This window comes from Rhincodon typus, chromosome 26, assembly GCF_021869965.1.
Source record: "Rhincodon typus isolate 14 chromosome 26, sRhiTyp1.1, whole genome shotgun sequence".
Classification (NCBI taxonomy): domain Eukaryota; kingdom Metazoa; phylum Chordata; class Chondrichthyes; order Orectolobiformes; family Rhincodontidae; genus Rhincodon; species Rhincodon typus.
In genome coordinates, this window is record NC_063357.1 from 21,712,951 (window position 1) to 21,734,028 (window position 21,078).

Consider the following 21,078-nt stretch of genomic DNA (forward strand, 5'->3'; position numbering starts at 1 on the left):
TACAGCACAGAAACAGACCCTTCGATCCAATCAGTCTATGCTGAACATAATCCCAAACTAGCTCTACCTAGCTGCTGCTGGCCCATATCCATCCAAACCTTTCCAATTCATTTACTTATCTAAATGTCTTTTGAATGTGGTAATTGTGCCTGCACCCACCACCTCCTCAGGAAGTTCACTGCACACCCTCTGGGTAAAAAACTTTCCCCTCTTGCCTTTTTAAAATTTTGCTCCTCTCACCTTAAAAAATGCCCCCTAGTCTTGAAATCCCCATCCTAGGGAAAAGACACCTACCATTAATCCTATCTATACCCCTCATGATTTTATAAGGTCACCCGTCAATCTCCTATGCTCCATTGAAAAAAGTCCCAACCTATCCAGTCTTTCTTCATAACTCAAACTTTCCGTACCCAGCAACATACTGGTAAATCTTTTCTGAACCTTCTCTAGCTTAACAATATCCTTCCCATAACAGGGTAACCAGAGCTGCACACAGTACTCCAGAAGAGGCCTCACCAGTGTCCTCTACAACGTCAACATGACTTCCCAACTCCTATACTCAAAGGTCTGAGCAATGAAGGCAAACGTGTTAAATGCATTTTTAACCACCCTGTCTATATGTGATGCAAACTTCAAAGAATTACATACCTGCACCCCTAAATCCCTCTGTTCTACAAGACTACCCAAAGCCCTACTATTAATTATACAAACCTCACCCTTGTTTAATGCAATAAACTCCAAATTGAACTCCATCTGCCATTTTTCAGCCCATTGACCCATTTGATCAAGATCCCCTTGAAATCTTAGAAAACCTTCTTCATTGTCTACTATGCCAATTCTGGTGTCACCTGCAAACTTACGAACCATGCCTTCTATATTCTTATCCAAATCATTTACATTAATGTCAAACAATTCAATTAACACCTCAGGTATAAATGGTGTAATATATACCAATTCCTATCCTGCTACACTGCCGATAAAAAGAGAATGCAGAGTAGGCCAATGCAAACTCATCTCCTTCTAACTGCAATCCTTCCTGCAGTTATTTGAAGGGTCACAAATATACTCAATAAAGGACAACTTTACTGCGCTAGCAGTAAAGATAAATCGGACGAAGAGAGCTGTTTTTTATGATGACAATGATGCACTGTGAAGTTTCTGTTCCAGTTGCCTGATTACTGGATCAATTTGTCAACTCAGCAAGGCAAGAGAGTAAGTGCTAACATCAAGCTCAGTTTTTAACCTATTTTTTCATCGAGTAAAGTCTAAAACTACTGGAGTAGCATTGCAAAGCAGCACAAGACAGGCAAAAGCAAAGGAAAGACACATTAAGGGAGTGCATGAGATAGTAAGAACTGCCGATGCTGGAGTCAGAGATAACATAGTGTGGAGCTGGAGGAACACAGCAGGCCAGGCAGCATTAGAGGAACAGGAAATTTGATGTTTGGGTCAGGATCCGGAATGCATGGGGTGATTAATTGACCTTTGTATGCTACTTGGCACTGGCTTCATTTATAGATATTTTTAATCAAACGTCCCAGACATGGTATGATACACCTCTGCAGCAGGTGGGACTTGAACTTGGACCTACTAGCTCATATGTCAGGACACCACCACATGCCACAAGAACCCTGTGCTTCAACTGAAACAAGTGGGTGGCAATCAGTATTTTGCAGTGAATTTTCTGGTGTATTGTGGGAAAAAGAAAGCTGTGCTGGTCAGTAAGAAAGGGAGTGTAAGGTGTGGGCTATTGGTGAGTGGTTAGTTGGGTTTGCCATTGTTGGTACTGCATTCAGATTAGCTCTTCAATGATGACCGGGTTAAATCTGAGCTGTCTGAGTCACCTCCTTCCATTCTCCAGCTTCCCATGCTGCTGCACTCCCTCATCACGAACTAGTTGGTAGCAAGTTCCGTACCCTCTTGATGGCAATGCTGTGTAGCATTTATTCATGAAATGTGCTCACCATTGGCTAGACCAACATCTATTGCTTATCCCTAATTTCTCTTGAAGGGCTGCCTTCTTGAGTGGCTGTAGTCCATGGGTTTTAGGTGCATCCACAGTGCTGTTGAGAAGGGATTTTGACCCAGCGACACAGAAGGAAATAACAATATAGTTCCAAGTTGGGATGGTGTGTGGCTTGGAAATGGTGATGCTCCCATGTAGCTGAAGGAGCCTGGCTGAGCTACTGCAGTGCATCTTGTAGGTGGTACACATTGCTGCTACTGTGTATTGGTGGTGAAGGAGTAAATTTCGAATGAAGTACATAGGGTACCAATCAGATGTAGCAGAATGCAACTAATCTTGACATACACACACACACACACACACAAGCACAGCAGGAATCTTTCAGAGCAGTCCAAGAAGCAATCAAGATGCTTCAACACACCATTGTACTGCCTTATCACATTTTCTGTGGTAACACGGATTTCAATTCGCCTGTGCTCCAAATATTTAAATAGGTTTCATAATAAAATTGTCAGTCATGTCACAAGCAGATACATAACCAGGGCTATGTTGAAGTGGCTCAAATTCAGTGTATACAGTAGGCATTCGGGGGAATGAACACATCATGATTACTGACAGGATACTGGATAGTGATCTGCAAGAGTTCGTGCCCCTAGTTAAACCCCAGATGGAGGTTGATGGAGTGAAATCCCTTTCAAGTCCGTTATTGGGGAATGTTTTCATGCAGTACATGAGGATTGATGTGCTTACGGTCACATGCACCCTGTACCACCAGTAGCTTCAGCTGCTCTGCACAGCCTCTCTTCAATCATGTTGTATTCCAAGGGCATTGCCTGGCACCTTATCCAGGTCTGGGAGCAAGCTGTTTATGCCAAAACCTTGGAATTAAGACCAACACCCTTAGTGCCTGTCACACCACTCACTGTGGACTTTAAAGAACCTGGGAAAGCACTCAGCATTTGTGCAATTGCAGCAACAGCCAGGAGAAATGGATCAGTAACTGACCTTAACATAGTTGATGGTCCCATTAAGTAGCATGGGAGCAGATATTTCCTTGTTTTTTATCTTTATTCATAAGATGTAGGTATCATTGGCTAGCCCAGTATTTAATGCCCATCCCAAAATATCCAGAGAAAGGATAATGAGCAAACTTCCTGAATTGCTGCAGTCAATGGGGAGTAGGCATTCACATTGTGCTATTAGGAAAGGAGCTGCAGGATTTTGACCCATAATTAGTGGGGGAAAAAAAAAGATGATAGTTCAAATTCAGGGTAATTTTTGATCATGCACCTGCTGTTCTTGACTTTTAGGGTGTAACAGTTGTGGATTGGAAGGTGCTTGTTGACTTGCTGCTATACTTCTCAAAAATGGTGCACTACGCTCCTCCTGCGCACTGGTGTTGGAGTGAGCGAAATGTTAAGCTGATGAATGCAATGCCAATCAAGCAGACTACTTTGCACTCCATTGTAATGAGCTTCTTGAATATTGTTGTAGTTGCACTCATTCAGACAAGTGTAAAGTACTGCATCACTTCTGACTTGTGTCTTGTAGATAGTGGGAAGGCTTTGTGTGTCAGGAGTCAGGATATGCATGACTTGCTAAAGAATTTCCAATTCTAACTCGAGATTGTAGCTGCAGTACGTATATGCCAGTCCAGTTACTTCCCTTTCAAAGGATTTTGATGCCAGAGGAGTCATCATTGGTAATGCCATTGCATGTTGAGGAAAGGTGGTTAGATTCTATCCCTGCTGTACTTGGCCATTACCTGGCATTTTGACGGTACGGCTCTGTTTAACTACTGAACAGCTATTCAGCTGTGCAAGGCTAAGTAAGGGTGCTGCTGGAGTTCTGAGCTCCAAAATTAGACCACTGCCATTAAATCTAACGTGCCTGCTGTGCATTCAGCTGGTAACCATTTATCCTGTGTGTTCATATCCTCATCAATTTAGTGTCTTGCACGTTTGCCTCAAATGTGTGTGCACATTACACGTGCTGCTTTAGACATCCAATCATATTGTCCGTAAAAATAGTTCTACCTTCTGATGAACAGCCAGTCAACATTTACCATCAAAATTCAGGCTTAACGGACATGTAGCAGGGAAGATACTGGATGTCAAGCACACAATATCTCTACATGAGTCAGGAACCCTTGGTGTGGACTGAATGAATGAATGAATACTCCAATTCATCAAACTCCATAATAGTCTAAACATATTTCTCCGAAATTATGGCCCAGACCTTCCAATTACCAATGGTAATCCTGTCAAAAAAAGTGAAAAATTGTCTTCCTGTGATTTTTTGCGGTCAAGCACCCGAGTCTGGAGAACCCTGAATGCCTCCATCACAGTTGTTATTGCGGCCTGAATGCAGCGCAGTTGAAGGCAAAGCCTAACCTTCCCTGACACCAGAGGACCTGGTAATGTCTTTACAAGCAGCAGCAGCAAAACAACCAGAGAGATCGACACTTAAAGACAAAAGTTCTACAGGCATTACATAGCATTTTATAATTTTCCCTGTTCTTTTTAAACATTTAATGCTATTTTTACTGATTAATTGTAATGTAACGATTTTTATTTCCTCAAGATTTAATGTCATTGTTATCTACTAATTCCAAGCACAATTCATTTTTCTTATCATTTCACTATTCAATGTTATTTATTGTCTCTTCTGGAGGATAAGTGTAGGTGAGTGGGCACTGTGGATGAGGTAAGTGAGTAAAGTGCTTGGTAGAGTGGTAGGTGAGTAGGACAGCAGATGGTAAGTTAGCGAATTGATGAGGGCAGAGGGCAGGTCAGTGCAGGCATAAAGATTGGTTGGTGGTGGGGTTCAGGTCTGGACAGTGTGTCAGCTGAAATTCAGGGATGGAGTTAGGTGTAGGAATGTCTGAAGGGGTTCGGTGAGGAGTGAGGGTTGGTGGGTTTAGGTATCTATGGCGAATAGCGGGCTTTGGAGCCTAAGAAAGGACCAAGTCAAATTGGAGCAAGCGTCACGTCCATCAACGGGTCAAATGTCCAAGGGTATTTGAGATCGGAGGAGGTTAGTCAAGGAGGGGGACAGTGGTGTCAGTTTAATCACTATCCAGAAGTTAGAGTAGGTTTTAATTTCTGTAACTTATTCTGAGTGACCATTAAGCAAATTAAGTCAGAACCACCCAAAGTCTCCAACTCTATCTCAGAGTCAGGGGCCTTTTTCAGAGGGTTCCAGATGCTGGGTAATGGCCTATTGGAAGATCCAACTTCTAGGACAATTCCTGTACTTTCAATTTCATTGGGACTTCCGCACGGTCCCAATACACAATTTACAGCAACGCTGCTGCAATGACTACTTTCCAATCAGAAGGTCTTGGCCGATAAAATTAAAACTACTAGATTTGAATTGCCTTTTATGGTTTACAGAATAAAGTACCACCATTCCTTTCCCAATGTTTCTACTCAATCTTGATTTGTGGCCTCTGTGACTGCTACCTTGTTAGAAAAGCATGATTCTGTGCAATGGGATCACAATCGTAGGTAGAAGAGTCACTTTGTTTCCTTGGAAATGGTTTCCTTTGTTCTTCAGCATCAATCCCTGAGATGTCTATGTTGCTTTTGCTAAGTCGTTTGCTGGAGCTGAAGTCGGATCCAGCTTCATCTGTTAAAAGTGTGTTATCCTTTTGTAGAAGTAAAAAGAAACAGTGATTAGCAAATGGTTTGTGAGAATCATAGGGTAGAATTCAACATTTTTCCATTTCTTCGAAGAACCTGTTGCAGACACAGAATCTTTTTCAAAATTACCGACCGTTCTATCACAGTGTGAACAACATAATTCAGTTCATGTTGATAAGGAGTGAGGATGTTACTATTGTGTTCAAGAGGGTTAAAGTCAGCATTATCAAAGGAGGCAGAAAAAGAAGAGAACATTACCGTTTCTTCATGCTGAACAAAGCAGACTGGAATGCCAATTAAATCAGAAACAAGTACCTAACAGGTTCAAACCCATTGACATCACTTACATATTGGTGCTAGGTCAGTTGATTTTATTTTTACTCTAGTCAGTATTTAATTGAATATTCCTGTAAAATTTCTGGTACCTGTATACTGCCAATACTCCCCCTCCTGCTGCTGTTCTGGCTTTCGCATGTCGTATGTGCACTGTAACACAAGGCATCAAATCCCAGGATACCTCCAACACAGTCCCCAATCAAGCAAACCTATTGTGGATAAAACAAAAACAAATGATCATTTCCTTTGGAATACTACTCCATTTAATGGTTTAAGTGTGTTTGAGATGAAGGGTGGCCATGTCGGTTTTCATACTGTATTAGATCGTACCATCTATACGTTGCATGTATCAGGTGAGCCAAATGGAACTGCAGATATTCCCCCCAGAGTAATTATCACTCCCCATGTCTTCAAACTCCACAATGGGAGAGCCAAATAACAGGTTTCATCCAATGCAGCTACCATTCCCCACATATTTAGAGACACAATAGGAGAGCCAAGCATAATAGCAGGTTTCAGTCTATTTAATTACCATTCTCTACAGCCTTGTAACTTAGACTGGGACAGCCAAATGTAATAGCAGGTTTCTTCCTGTGTGAATTATCACATTCCATGTACTTAAACCCACAATGAAAGAACCAAATTTAATAACAGGTTCCTCCTCATATGAATGATCTCCATATAGCTATATTCCACATCAGGTAATATAACACTATACGTTTCATTATACTGAATTGCACGTATGTGAATCTGTGTCCCATATCAGCAATGCAAATGTAATTTTTGTCCATAAGAATACCTTCATTTCCTTGGAAAGCTCTGCAACATGGAGGTGTGCTCCCTCGCACTTCCACCTTCCCATCCACCTACCCCCATACACCCACACCACCACACACTCCCCTCCCCCACCCAGTTCTCTGGTGGACTTCTTCAACCAGTTAACTCTACAGTTACATTTCCTAATTTCAAACATGTTCTCCACTATTCTTGATCACAAGGAGTGACTACTAACTTATCCAAAGGGCACAATTTAGTCATGTCACCTATCTCGCGAACAGGCCTCTTGTGAACTGAAGTTCAAAATTGAGATTGGAAAGGAATACTGGGCTGTTCCGGATGAGTGATGGTAGTGGGGTCTTCAGCATAATCCAGTGGACTCCCTGCTTCTTGGAATGGAGGCAGGGCCCACTTTGTTGAAGTGTAATTGGTTGCCTGCTTATCTGGCTAGTGGCTAGTGAACAATGTTTGAGAGACTTTACTGGTTTACATCTGGCTCCCTGCCTGTGGTCTTCAATTTATAACCTGCTCTTCTGAATGAGTGGTAATGACAATGCCTTTCCCTACAAGTGTGGCTGGGTCTGCTGGTATCAGTAAATTTGACTGTATTTCAGCCAGAGGCTCCTCAATGGTTTTGACCCCCAGAGACGGCCCCTGATTCCAATCGCAAGGCTTGACTGTAACTCTTAAAATCACCAGGCCCTGTGCTGCCAAGATCAATAGAATTTGGAGCTTACGTTGGTCCCATCTGCCTGATTCTCATCCCACTTTTGTTAACATCAAAAGTAATGTTATTCCGGTCTTCGTCATTCTCTGTTTGATTATGTGATTTTCTTTAGTATTGATGCTCACTGGGCTTAATTAGTTAAAGTAATCAAAGCTGGAAATTAGCTGTTGGAAGATGCTAAATGCCTGACAGAGTAGACATTTTAAAGCACTGTAAATAAAGTTCCGACACACTTATGAATTTCTGCATCATCTCTGCATAACTCCAAGATATAACTGTTGTTATCTATGCATAACACAGTCTTTGGATTTTTAATTACTGCACATATTAGTAGACATTTAGTGAATGGACCGGCAAATACACAGTCAAAGTTTCACTGAAGGCTCAGATGCCATTATATTTCATCAAGGAAAATACTGAATAGTTTAAAACTGCCACCAGAATCTTCATGAAAACCTAGGATCATGTTAAGCTCTGCAAGTGTCCATTACATTTCTCAATATTATTTTGAAGTCCCAAGGACGTTATTTATATTTAGACTTAAAATCAAAATCAGATGTTATCATGAATATTGACGAGGGTGCTTCATGCGTTTGATATATAACAACATCTCACCAAATAATTAAATCTGGAAATTATCACTTCAGGTTCACGACAGCTTAATCTAAGGGTGCCAGGCTAAGCATTAATGTAGGTGTTACATACACAACTTAAAATCTGCACTGTACTTCAGGGCTGTACTACACCTGTGGCTAAGGTGAAATTCTTATATACAACAGAAATGTTTGAAAAGTTATTCAACATCATCACCCATAGAAACTGCAAAGTAACACATCTGGCAAGAATTCTAAGGAAGTTATGCACCCCTTGGAAAATCAATATCGAAGTGAAGTAGAGGAATAGAAGGATCTAGGAGGACAGCTACACAGGTCATGGAAACACATGATAATCAAGCTCTTAAAGAAAACAACAAAAGCATTCAGTATATTTCTAGAGGGATAGAATTAAAAAGCAGACACATTGTCCTAAGTACTCACTATCAACATCCAACAGGTCTCCCCATATTTGTGGAAAAGCTAAAAAAAAATAGTGGATTGGATTTTTTTTTGGAGAAACCACTGGATGCAAAAGTGGGAGGTGAAAACAGATGGCGGAATCTATGCAAACATATTGCTGACAGCAACCAACTGAAGAGGCCATTGCTGGGCCCACCAGTCGAAAAGGCACAGCATCTTAACCCTAGGAACCGACAGCTCAACCAGACAGGCCAGCAACTTATCAGTGCCCCCACGAACAGTGGCATTGCTGAAGTTGCTCCTCCAGGAAGCGGCTGCCCCAGTTGTAGGTGATTCTCAAACATAAAAGAGTTGGGCTTGGGGAACCAACAAATATTGGGGATTGAAGGGAATCTGCTGACCACAGAGATGGTGCTTCCAGTCATTGCCGGAGCCATTCCATGGGCAATGGGGTGCCCGTAATCTGGGCCATACTCAACAGTAACCATAGGCAAGCAGGCACTTTTCGCCTGGCAGTCTTCCCATGTGGCAGCAGGTGCTCCTGATGCAAGTAACAAACCACGTCAGTAGCTCAATGGGTCTTCCAGGGAATGGCTGACCTGTCAACATCCCACCACTGGCAACATATCAGTGGCTGCAGTAAGACGTCACACCCCCCTCTCACTACCTTTTCCTGCCATTTTGCCAACATTCCTAACACCTTGCCCACCCTCGAAAGGACCAGAGACTTCCAAAGAACATTTGACGGCCATGACTTTTTATTGTGTTCTGATGAAAGGTCACAGACCTGAAACAATAGCTAATGTGTCTCTCTCAACAAATGTGACCTGACCTGCTGAGTATTTGGAGCTTTTTTTCTGCTCTTAATGCGGAACTCCAGCATCCACAGTCATTTCTCTCTGTGTTATTACGTTAAAGTTAGGCTCTGTACAAAAATAAAAATCCATACCAGTAGAATGGCAATTTATCTTTGGCAGTCTATGGGCCATCTTAGTTGGAAAGAAGTCTTAAGCTGTTTTAACAATCCAAGGAGACAGGGCTGGAAAAAGCATTGTGTCTTCAAGTGCAGCAAGAAAATGTCGGTGAGTTAGCACGTGGCTGTGTACATTGGAAAGAAACAGATGGAGAAAATGACATCTGGTAAATGTGCACAAGGTCACTGGAAGAAAATGTTTGTGACCTGGTCATTTGAGTAAGAAAGAGTGAAGATAGGAGTGACACTTCACTTTGGTTTAGTCTCTGTAAAGGATATTGCTGAGAGAAAGGGTTAAATTTTTCTCTTTGCTGTTTATGATAACATCTTTCCAAATTGTGATATGCTGTTTCTCCTCTCATTTTTGTGTAACAAACTTAGTTATTTTGTTACCAATAAATTGAAAGTCTCTTGCAAATGTGTTCAGTGACTGACCAGCATGGTAATCAAATTTCAAAATTAAAACTGATGAGCTGAATTTTCCCATTTTTCCACTTTTCCCTGAGTGAGATTTATGTTGCCTGATCCATCAGGTCTCCTGTCACTTCTATCACATTATCTCCTACCCTTCATCTCATTCAATCTGCAAATGGCCATTTTGTGGAATCATGCAACAGGTAAGTCTGAAATACTCACCACAGTTGGGAGTGTACAATGTTCTTGTCACTGATGCCATAGTTAAACCCCATCCCTGCAGCACCACAGGTGCAACAAGCCAGGATACGGTATTTACACTGTGATGTATCAGTGTGACCCCTCAGGACTCCAGTATTACCTCTGAGGACAGGGCCCAGAAAGGCACATTCACGCCTCCATTCACAAACAGGGGCCTGAAAGTGCTGGTAGATGGAGTGATAGAAAGGAAGTCCATGCTTTTTTCCTGCTGATCAGTAAAGGAGGCCATACTGTCAGGTTCAGTCAGCATGACACACAGACATGCAGGGAGTAGGTTAATTATCTTCAGCATGAATCTGCTGCATAAGTGCCACCGTCGTCTCTCTGCTCCATTCCATTCACACCATCACCAGTTATCCTAACTCTGCTACTGCACACACCACTCTCCAAGGCTCATGGAGTGCAACTCTCATTATTGCATGCATCCACTCAACAGCTCTCACCCTCCTCAGCCTCCCAAACTACAAACCATTCATGCCCTTCTTACTCACTTTGGACAACTTATGACATCCCTTGATCATGTGTCACCTTTTGTCTGCTCTTCCATCCATTGTCGTTATATTGATCTCTCATGTTGTCTCATTGTAGGAAATGTCCCTCCCCCTACAGCAGCCTGACTGCTGGACCTGTCATCCCTGGACAGGATGTATCTGACCTGCAGAACTGACCTTGGCCGGCTCCCCCAGACTGGAGTCCATTGAGACCTCAGCTGACTGCAGGCCCCTTTGTCTGGACTAAGGACTGCTTCCCCTTTGCCTTTCACAAAAGCCATTCAATTGAAGCCCATACAGAGTATTCTCCATGTGTCACTGTAGATGTGATATTGACGTGACATGCTGCAGTACAGAAATATATCTACCTGCTCGACTGTTCACTGCTCTGAATCATGACAAGTTTCATGACTCATCCTTTGTGCTACAAAGCAATGCCAGCCACAGAAGCTCACATCTTCTAAGTAAGAATGAAGTGAGTGAGTGCTAAGGAAGTAGTCCTTAAAATGCAGGTGTCGATATACAAGATGCACGCATCCCTACACACAGAGGTACTTTGCAGAAGCTGGCAAGTTACAAAGTGTCCCAAGGTCCAAAGTGAAGTCCTGATGGGCTGAAATGGTGTGTGAGTTGGTTTGAAAGTAGGCATGGTGATGTGCTGGGGCTGGTGGTTTGCTAATGTCAACTTGCTTGGCTGAAGGGTTGAAAAGGTCAGTGTCTAACACAAAGAGTGTTGTTGTGAAGACAGTTTTCTTTTCCCACTAATGGGACGTGGATATTGTTGGCGAGGTCTACTTTCTCAGGGATGGAGAGGAGAATTAAAAGCTGCATAGAAAGGAAGCCAGTTTGGTTAATAACAAGATGCAAATGCATGGCATTGAGGTAGTTGCTATTCATTAGCAAGATTCTGAACCTGTCGTTTAAACCCTAAGGGGAAAATCAGACACTATTTTTCTTTTCATCAAGAAGTTGATTTTTACTGTATTTTCTTGCCAAGTCAGTGCTGCTCAAAGGAGCAGAAAATTCTGCTCATGATCTATCAATCCAGATCTCTCTGATTTCTCTGGAATCAGACTTAACCAGCATTACCATAAGCTGGGATCATTTCACAGATCAACCTTCAGAGGAGTTGAACTTTGGTTGTCTGGGCATCAAATGTTGGAAGAAACAAACTTTTTGCCCTAAAGAGGTGATCAATAGAGAATCAGTGGTTTGTTTGCAAGAAATAAAATCCTGCAGATGCCGCAAATCTGAAATAAAATGTTAGGCAGCATCCTTAGACAGAAAAGTACAGAGATCACACTTCAATCACAAGACCCGTACAGTTCTTCATTAGCTAGTCAGAAAGGTTGAAACATAAATCCTAAAGCCTCCCTCCTCAGAAACCCGACTGGCTTCCAGCATTTTCTCAGTGAACACAGTATTGTTTTATTGCCTTTATCTTTCACTCACTAGAAATTATTTTGGAATTGATTCTGTTTTATCAAGTTTTATTGATGATCCAAATAATGATTTTTCTCAAATACCTGGGTTTTAAGAGGTTAACTATTTTCTCCTGAATTTTTCATTCTTGATTAAAAAAATAAAGGAGCAGCACAAAAAGCTTGGATTTCCATGCCTGCAGTAAAACAGCTTTCATGCTCCACACTTATTCTATAATTCATATAAACGTAACACTGATTACTATCAGCTACCATTTTCAGTTTCCAATGTTTTCTTAGCACAGAAAATCCAACAGATTATTTGATAGAAGACTCTTGGCATCTATCTATTCTTAATCAATATGCTTTGATCAGAAGCAACATTGTATCATGTGATGTGAACAGCAATAATATTTGGACAAATTCTGTTGAATTTTGCAGAGGAATATCTATTCATTACATATATATCTCAATTATATCCACATGAAGTAGTTATGCATTATTCAACAGTCCAAGGTTCTGAGATTATATATATGCTCCCAACTGCCTCAGCCTTTGAAGATAAATTAGGTTAGTTTGCACACACTGTGGGAACCAGAAAATCAAAGCAAGATTTTATCTATTCGGGATAAGGCATTCATCTTATCTCCAGTTGGAATGGATCACCATAAGTTTTGATTCAAAGATTCACAGAATAATTCACTTGCAAAATGCAGAGAATTCTATCCACCCTGAAGAAAACAAATGGCACAGTTATCTTTAAAGACGCTGTCTTAATCCTTCAGGTCTATCTCCCCTAATTTTGGTATTCTGTACAAAGCACAGTATTTGTTGCAATTAAAGGCAATACCATAACATTCTACTTCTGGAGTTATAGCCAGGGAAGTCATTGAAATATTATGTCTGTCTTGAGCTTTCTGAGCAGTTTAACTGTGGACCTGTAGCAACCAAAAACTTAGTTAAATTACACCGAACCGTTTCCAGTTGGATCCTTACAATTAAACAAAAGTCTGTAGGAGATTTAAGTCCATGTGGAAAGTCAGTGTGCTGAGCCACTGTATCACATTGTTCCTGACATCACCCATCATTTTTCGTTGTGAAGGTACTTTACGAGGTATTAGAACACTCTCTTGGTCATCCAAGCAGGGGACATGAAATGATTACCTCTCAAATCAACCACTCCTTCAACTATTCATCAAATTCTTCCTTTCTATATACCGTCTGCGTCCAGTTCTGAAGAAGTCTCAATTTAAAATGTTAACTCTGTTTCTTCTGTTCAGATGCTGCTAGATCTGCTGAGTTTCTCCAGATTTCCCTGAGAGTGTTTCAGATTTCCAGCATCCACAGAATTTTGCTTTTATCATTAATGCCTCCAGTGTGTATCTAGACAGGTCATTCCACACATTCAGTACCCTCCTTGTGAAGTCATATTGGAATTTCTTTAAGTACACCAATAAGGAAATACCGCTGAGAACGTTATACGTCCTGTCAGCTGAGAAGCATACAGCTGACTCCTGGATGAACAGGTTCCACATACCCATATCTATTTAATTCTAAAACCTGCCCATTCTTGTGTTGGTGGACTAAAAGCCCCCTTTCTCAGGAAATCCAGGACTCACTGCTACCAAAGGATCCTAGTCACATAGCAAACTCACACACATTGGATGATTGTACAAAGGCTTTTTGTAGGTAAATCTGCAAAACTAATGTAGCCTGTAAACGGCAGGTCCTCTGCTTTATCTTGACCTGAGAAAAGGTTAACATTGTTGTTTATGAAGCTATATACAAAACGGGACACTAAGTGTGATCAATTCATGTCACCTTAACAGATCTAATGGAGTTTGAACAATTGCCCATTCAGAATCGAATACTAACCTGGCCATTGAATCCAATCCCATCCACAGACTTCAGGAATTCACTGTAAATCTGATTCGCTCTGCTAATCACTGTTGTGACTGCATCCTGATATTGTGGGGAAGAGATTGCGAGCAAGGGCAGTGCAGCCAGTGGAATGTGATCTTCACTGCTACTCAGACAGCCTTCATCATAGCTGTATGGATTTAAGCTGCAGAGGAAAGAGAAATCGAAATTCAAAAGGCTAAATGGTAAAATAAAATAAGCCTGTCCTTTACATTTGATCTGGGATTGTGCTACTTAAAAAAAAAACTAACTCAACGTGTTTCTTTATCTGTGCCAATCATGAGATCTCTGCTGACATTTCCAGGTCTGCATTTTTTAAGATTTAAAAGTGAAATAATGCCTCTTTCAAATAAACCTTAAGTATTTTCTTCTTTAGTCCAGGATAGAACCACCAGGAAACCAAACACCAATCAATGTTACTGTCTTCTTAATCTGTTGCCTCTTAACATTTTCAAATTTCTATCACAGAAAGGAATGAAAAATCTTTACAAAAATACAGCTGTAATACTGCAGACAAAATAAAAGTGACCAGCTTTCCACTGAAATCTTAGAACCAGTTGCTTGCAAAGATTCATTCCCAATAGATTCATTTTTTCATCCTTGAATAACACCAGTCTGCTGTGAAAAGTATTCAAGCGTTTGTGCACTAGTTGGCCCTAAGATTTGGATGGTGATAGAAGAGGACTGCACAATAATGCTATACAGCTGCAGCAGAGTGGAACAGCGTAGGTCCTGGAGCTCATGTAGTTTATAAACATAAAGCCTCCCAATGTTGTGCTATCAAATGAACCTCCAACTTACAGGAGAGTTCAGACTTTTGAATCAATAGAAATGTTGAAATGGTGTTATGGAACGCCATGTACAGTTTATTGTAAAACCTCAAGAAATTGTACAACAGCATGCAGCAAGTCAGCAAATAAAACACAACGGAAGCCATGTGCAAACAGTCATTTTTATTCAACAAAGATTGATTTATTATCTCTTGCATCCTTGAGAATACTGCTCAAAATACTTACCCAAGTACCCCATTGCAGCACTATCATGGGTCTGATTTTGTGCCAGATTCCTCCAAGGACTTCAGCACAAAAATTAAGGCTGACACTCCAGTGTAGGGAGCTCTCTACTGTCAGTGGTGCCATCTTTCTGATCAGACATTATTCCGAGGAGCCCAGTCTGCTACACGGCTGTCATGAGGGGGTTTTATCCCCATCACCTAGCCAATATTTATCCCTCAATCAACACCACAAGAAAATAAAAGATTATCTGGTTTTTATCATAATTCTGTTTATGAGAATTTGCAGCAAACAACTTGACTGCCACGTTTCCTACATTATAACACTTCAAAAGTGATGTGAGATGTATGATGGTCAAGAAAGATGCTGTATGAATGTAGCATCTTTCTATGCTATACGTAGATGAACTTTCTTCAAATATTTCTTCCTTTGAGGTTTGTTGGCTCACCGAGCTGGTTTGTTGTTCCGCAAACGTTTCGTTACCCTGCTGGGTAACATCATCAGTGCAGCCTCCGATGAAGCGCCGGTGTGTTTTCCCGCCTGGTTTTTAAACTTTGGAGTCCATTGAGCTGGATTACCTCACTTCCGGTTTTCCTTCGAAGTGGAGTGTATACGGGGTCAAGTTCTACGTGTTTATTAATAGCTTTCTAGGCTTCTAGGAATTCCTGTGCCTGTCTCTGCTTAGCTTGTCCCAGGATCTTGGTGTTGTCCCAGTTGAAGTCGTGGTTCTCCTTATCCATGTGGATTGAGATGAGTGAGTATTGGTCGTGTCTTTGGTGTGTCCCAGCGTGGCACACAAGCCCACATCAACCCTACAACAACTGCTCACCCGAACTAAAGACCCACTCCCCGCCATGGACAGGACCAATGTCATCTATAAGATCCCCTGCAGATACTGTGAGAAACACTACATCAGACAACAGGAAGGAAACTAACAACAAGGGTACACGAACACCAACCGGCTACAAAAAGACATGACCAATACTCACTCATCTCAATTCACATGGATAAGGAGAACCACCAATTCGACTGGGACAACACCAAGATCCTGGGACAAGCTAAGCAGAGACAGGCACGGGAATTCCTAGAAATTCCTGGCACTCCACGAAGAAAGCCATTAATAAACATATAGAACTTGACCCCATATATACTTCACTACGAAGGAAAACCGGAAGTGAGGCAATCCAGCTCAACGGACCCCAGAGTTTAAAAACCAGGTGGGAAAACACACCGATGCTTCATCGGAGGCTGCACTGAAGGTGGTACCCAGCAGGGTAATGAAACGTCTGTGGAACAACAAACCAGCTCGGTGCCAACCAACCACAACACCAACAAACCGAGCTACAAATCTGCTCCAAAACCTTAGGTTTCTTCCTTTTTCTTAAAGGTAGTGGCCTATGGGACCTCATCAACTCTATTACAATGAAGTCTGAAACTCAATACTAGTGCAGCATTTACCCTTCATCCTCTGTAAGTCTAAAGATGGCCAATGCCGAATTTCCGAGCTGTTCTGTTTGATAGTGTCACTACACATTCAATTTTCACAAGTCTCTTCATATTTATTAAATTCAAATTTGCTTATTTTAGACAATATAAAGGATGAAGCTCTTAAAATGTATTATCCAGAGAAATGACTGTGCACTGATCCAGGTGATAAAGTACGTTGGTCATCCAGCACTAAATGTCTGGTTCACTGACAGCTTTTTTTGGTCACCAGAGCTTAATTACTGTTAGAAAAGTCATCTTTTTGCTTTTAGTGATTGCGCGATGACTGTCAGTTCCTGAAGCACACACAATAAAAACAGAAATGATTCAGACCATAAGGACAATGTCCTGCACAGTTTGAAATCAATGTCCATTAATTAGCACCAATCTACAATTATATTAGCACTGACGCACATGTAATGAAAACAAACTTATTTCTCTCTGCTGTAGATTCAATGTAATTTAATGTAACACTTGAAAAATTGTTCATGCTTTGCTACCTATTTGAAGAAATGTTGCAAATATGTGAAACTTACAGTATTTTCACATAATTCTAACAAGAGGATCTCTTACATCCTGTTAATATTGATCAGGTTTGATACAGTTCTATTTTTAGATCATCTTCTTGCTGTATATTTGCTTTCCTGTGCACAGACATATCGGCCGTATTTTGATGTTAAACATATAAAATTTGTGGGAATGTGACAAGTAGGCCACTGAAGGAATGAATATTAGATTGATAACAATTCTGTTTCAGTTCAAATTAGGTCTGATTTGCAATGATCGTTTCTTTTATTAACAGTTCCATGGTTCTTCAGAGGTACAGGCAATAAATTGCCATTTTAAAGACATTTATTTTTCCTACTTTAAAAGCAGAGATCCCCAAGGTTCACTTCTAAACTGTCGAGTTCTGAATCATACTATGCTTTTGAATTCACATCAATTTTTCAACACAAAAACAATCCATGTGGCATAAGCAGGACAGATTTAAAGTGATGAGCAAATGGAGTAAAGGTAATGTGAGAAAAACATTTTAAGACTGAGTAATTAGAGTAGGGATTGCACTCCCTGGAAATGTGGTGGAGGCAGGTTCAATTGAGGCACCAAGCTGGTCAGTGGACAGGAACAATGTGTAGGGTTATAGGGAAAAGTCAGGAGATTGACATGAGATAAAATAGCCAGTAGAGGCATGATAAGCTGAATGATCTCCTTCTAGATTGTAGTAATGTGGTGATTCTGTGAAATTACAACTCCCTAGTGAAAGGGTAGGTCTAAAGTGTTCACATTTTTGCATTCATCACACTATTGTTGCAAAACAGAGAGCATTGAAATCGATAAAGTTTGATGATCTTTAACAGTTGGCTTTTGCGGTGTCTTTTTTGGACTGGTTCAAAGATGGATGCCTGCTGTGAGTGTGCCTCATCATGGAGATCATATGAACAAATCAAGCAAGGAGGCACATTAGTGCACTGCTGCATTTCTACCCCAAATCTTCCTCTTTTCATACAGAAAAAAATAAACAAATCAAATTTGCACGCACTATCTTTTACATTGCAAGTTACCCATGTTAAAGATGATGCACACAACTGTTCTCATAAGGTCATACAGTCCTGAAGGTCTACAGCACAAAAGAAGGCCCTTCAGCCCATTGAGTCTGCAATAGTCAGAAACAACCATGTATCTATCCTAATTCCATTTTCCAGGATTTGGCCAATAGCCTTGACATGGCAAGTTTACATCTAAATACTTCTTAAATGTTATGAGGGTTTCTGCCTCTTCCACCATCGCAGGAAATAATTCCAGATTCCCACCACCCTCTGGTGAAAAACGTTTCCTCACATCCCCTATAAATCTCCTGTCCCTTTTGTTAAATCTATGCCTCTGGTAACTGAACCCTCCACCAAGGAGCAAAGTTTCTTCCTGACTACCCTATCTGTCCTCCTCTTAATTTTATACATCTCAGTCACGTCCCTCCTCAGTCTCCTAGGCCCCAAGGAAAACAACCCTAGCCGTCAAATCATATGCAATAATAGTTCAGTTTTCTCATCAGCCGCTATATATGAATTGCTCATAGAGGACAGAATATTCCCAAGGTATGAATTATGTGGATAATGGTAAAAGATTTGGGAAAATCACGAGAAGTTGAGTAAGGTCTTTTACGACATCAGGACCCACAAGTCATATTATCCTAGTCAGTTACAGACGTTAAGCTAAGATTCCTGCTAGTGAGCTCTAAGAGGCCTGTTAACTGGGATTATTGCTCATTATCACTGTCGTTACGACTTTATCTTGCCTCATTAATTTGCAGGTTCCCCCATTGTATTATCTACTGGTGGGAAACTAGATACTGAGAATTCCTGGCATGAAATCGACAGCGGGTACCAGGCCACCCCAGCTTGCCACCCGCTTGTCCGAACCTCCATCTTGGACCAATGTCTCAAGGTATGCTTCATGGGAAGTGACCACATGCAGACCATGGTCACAGATGCTGGTATCTGACACATACCAGCCTCTTTATACCATGGTGGGACATGTCCAATCCAAATCATTGCTGCACTTTGGTGTGCACTGGCACCTCTCATTATATTGCTGCTAAAAGGACAGCTCACGGGCAGGGACAGGCACCCATATTGGACCAGGCTGCATCTCAGGGCTACTCACGTGCTCCCTTAGTGCTCATTTACTTAGCACCTATCTGGATGTTCACTGCATCGTTGGCATGCCTTGCATTTTAGTGCTCATCCAGAGCTTAAAGATTCACAGTGCTACTGCATTGCCTTGCAGTTTAGCATAGGCACAAAGCCAGGCAGCTTGTCATGCTGGTCAGCGGTCACCAGTCAAGGGGATGGACATGTTGCTGTATGGCAACATGCAATGCCAATCTCACATCAGCAGCTTATGTGGCAAACACACTGCATGTGCGGCAAGCAAACAGCCATATCCTAAAGTCTAAGGGGAGCTGTCCTCAGGCAAGCCCAGAGATTCAGTAAGGCAGGCCCTGCACAGTAAGTCAAAGGCAGCCTCAGATATGTGTCCAGGGGCTTAGGCACAATCAGTGATCCAGTTGTGGAGGTGACAGTCGGGTGATCTTTATCACTGCAACACAGGGAGTGGGTCAACATCAGCCAAGGTAACCCAACTGTGGAGTCTCAGGGACATAGTCGGGGAGCTGTACACGTGTCGTGCTGGTCTGGCCACCCATTGTTCAGGGCCATCTGGCTAAGTCACTCAAGGCCGTTGGTCTGTCGTCAGTCTGGAGTGTTCATCCACGAAACACCATTGAGCGTTTATCAGGGAGTTACTGCTGCAGACGGGAGGTGGAGGAACTTAATTGTGGGGATTGGTGGCAGAGTCTCAGGATGCACAGAGGATAATAATTGTGTCGTGGGGGGCAGCTCTATATATAAACAGGGATACAGTAGAGCTTGGGAGAGAAAGGAGTCAGGGTTTGTCAATGGTAAGCAACAATCTAGCTTCCACAAGGGTTTGTAAATGGTGGATCATGCCCTAGGCCTGGAATAGGGCCTCAGAAAGCTCTGGGAGCTGTAAATTATGCAAAATATATGAGTCATAGAGCAAGATCATAGTCATGCAGGATTCTTTGCTCATGGTCACTGACCATTGTCACATCCAACAAGTGAAAGTCCTTGCAATTCACAAATGCCACTGGCTTCTTCTATTGAGCTCCAATGGCCACATGAGTGCAATAAATTACCATTTACACTGTAGGGAAACAAAGGATGGCTGAGAAGTCCAATGCCCTTGCCATCTCGCTGTCCTCATCTATGGAGTCATTGATTAATTAATTCACACAATGCCAGTAGGCGTTAATCACCCCTTACTGAACTGGTGTGTGACAGCCTGTGATATTCACAGCAATGTCACCTGTGAAGCCCTGGAATATTACAGTAGACATGAGTCACCTTGTGGGTTACTGATGTGAGATTCCCATTCTCACTGTATCCATGAGGCTGTATTTCAATGACTACTTCCAGGACAGCTTCATCCACCTCTGGTGTCACCTCGCCAACATCTCCTGGGCATTAGTTCTTGTTGCTGCATTGTGCCAGTCCCTGTCAGCTACAATGCCTCCCCTGGATGGTTGCATCCTGACGAGGCTTCACTTGAGGTATTAGCATTGCAGCCACAGTTGTTGACCAACCAGAGCCCTCCTTCATGCATCCTGTTCTCCAGATCGCCAACTGTACCCTCTGTTCGTTCTTCGATCATCCACTGCTCCATGCCCCAACCCCTTCTCCACACCCTTCCACCCCTCCCCTAACCCCACTTCCCTCACTCAGCTCTGACTAACCTTTGCTAGTCCCCAGCTTCTATGCAAGCTGTCACTCTCCTGCTCCTTATGCCCTTCTACTTCATGAAGTAACAAAGGAAACTGCTGACCATCAGTAATAACTGCACAAAGCTGACTGTTGCACATCACCCTTAAACATAGGAGAACTATGTGCACTTCTGACTTAATTTTGAATGTAGGACATACTTCCCAAAAGTTTTAATATAATCAGCCTTCATGGCGAATAAGAAACCGCCTTGGGAAGCCTACCACTGCCATGCTACTAGCTCACAATCTGGATTTCCAACCCTCTACAGGGATCTGAAGTGTGGCTCTCATTCTA

At 41.9% G+C, this 21,078-nt stretch overlaps 1 protein-coding gene across 1 annotated transcript in view; it reads right to left on the reverse strand.

Moving 5' to 3' along the window:
* Window positions 1-20,686, reverse strand: part of pitpnm3 (PITPNM family member 3) — a 128,207-nt gene extending 107,521 nt beyond the window's left edge. The window contains exons 1-4 of the mRNA XM_048612362.1: window positions 20,607-20,686; window positions 13,902-14,091; window positions 6,036-6,155; window positions 5,431-5,615 (exon numbers count right to left, since the gene is read on the reverse strand). Coding sequence (XP_048468319.1) covers window positions 5,431-5,615; window positions 6,036-6,155; window positions 13,902-14,091; window positions 20,607-20,686 — 575 coding nt within the window. The remainder of the gene's footprint in view (window positions 1-5,430; window positions 5,616-6,035; window positions 6,156-13,901; window positions 14,092-20,606) is intronic.
* Window positions 20,687-21,078: the final 392 nt, after the last annotated feature.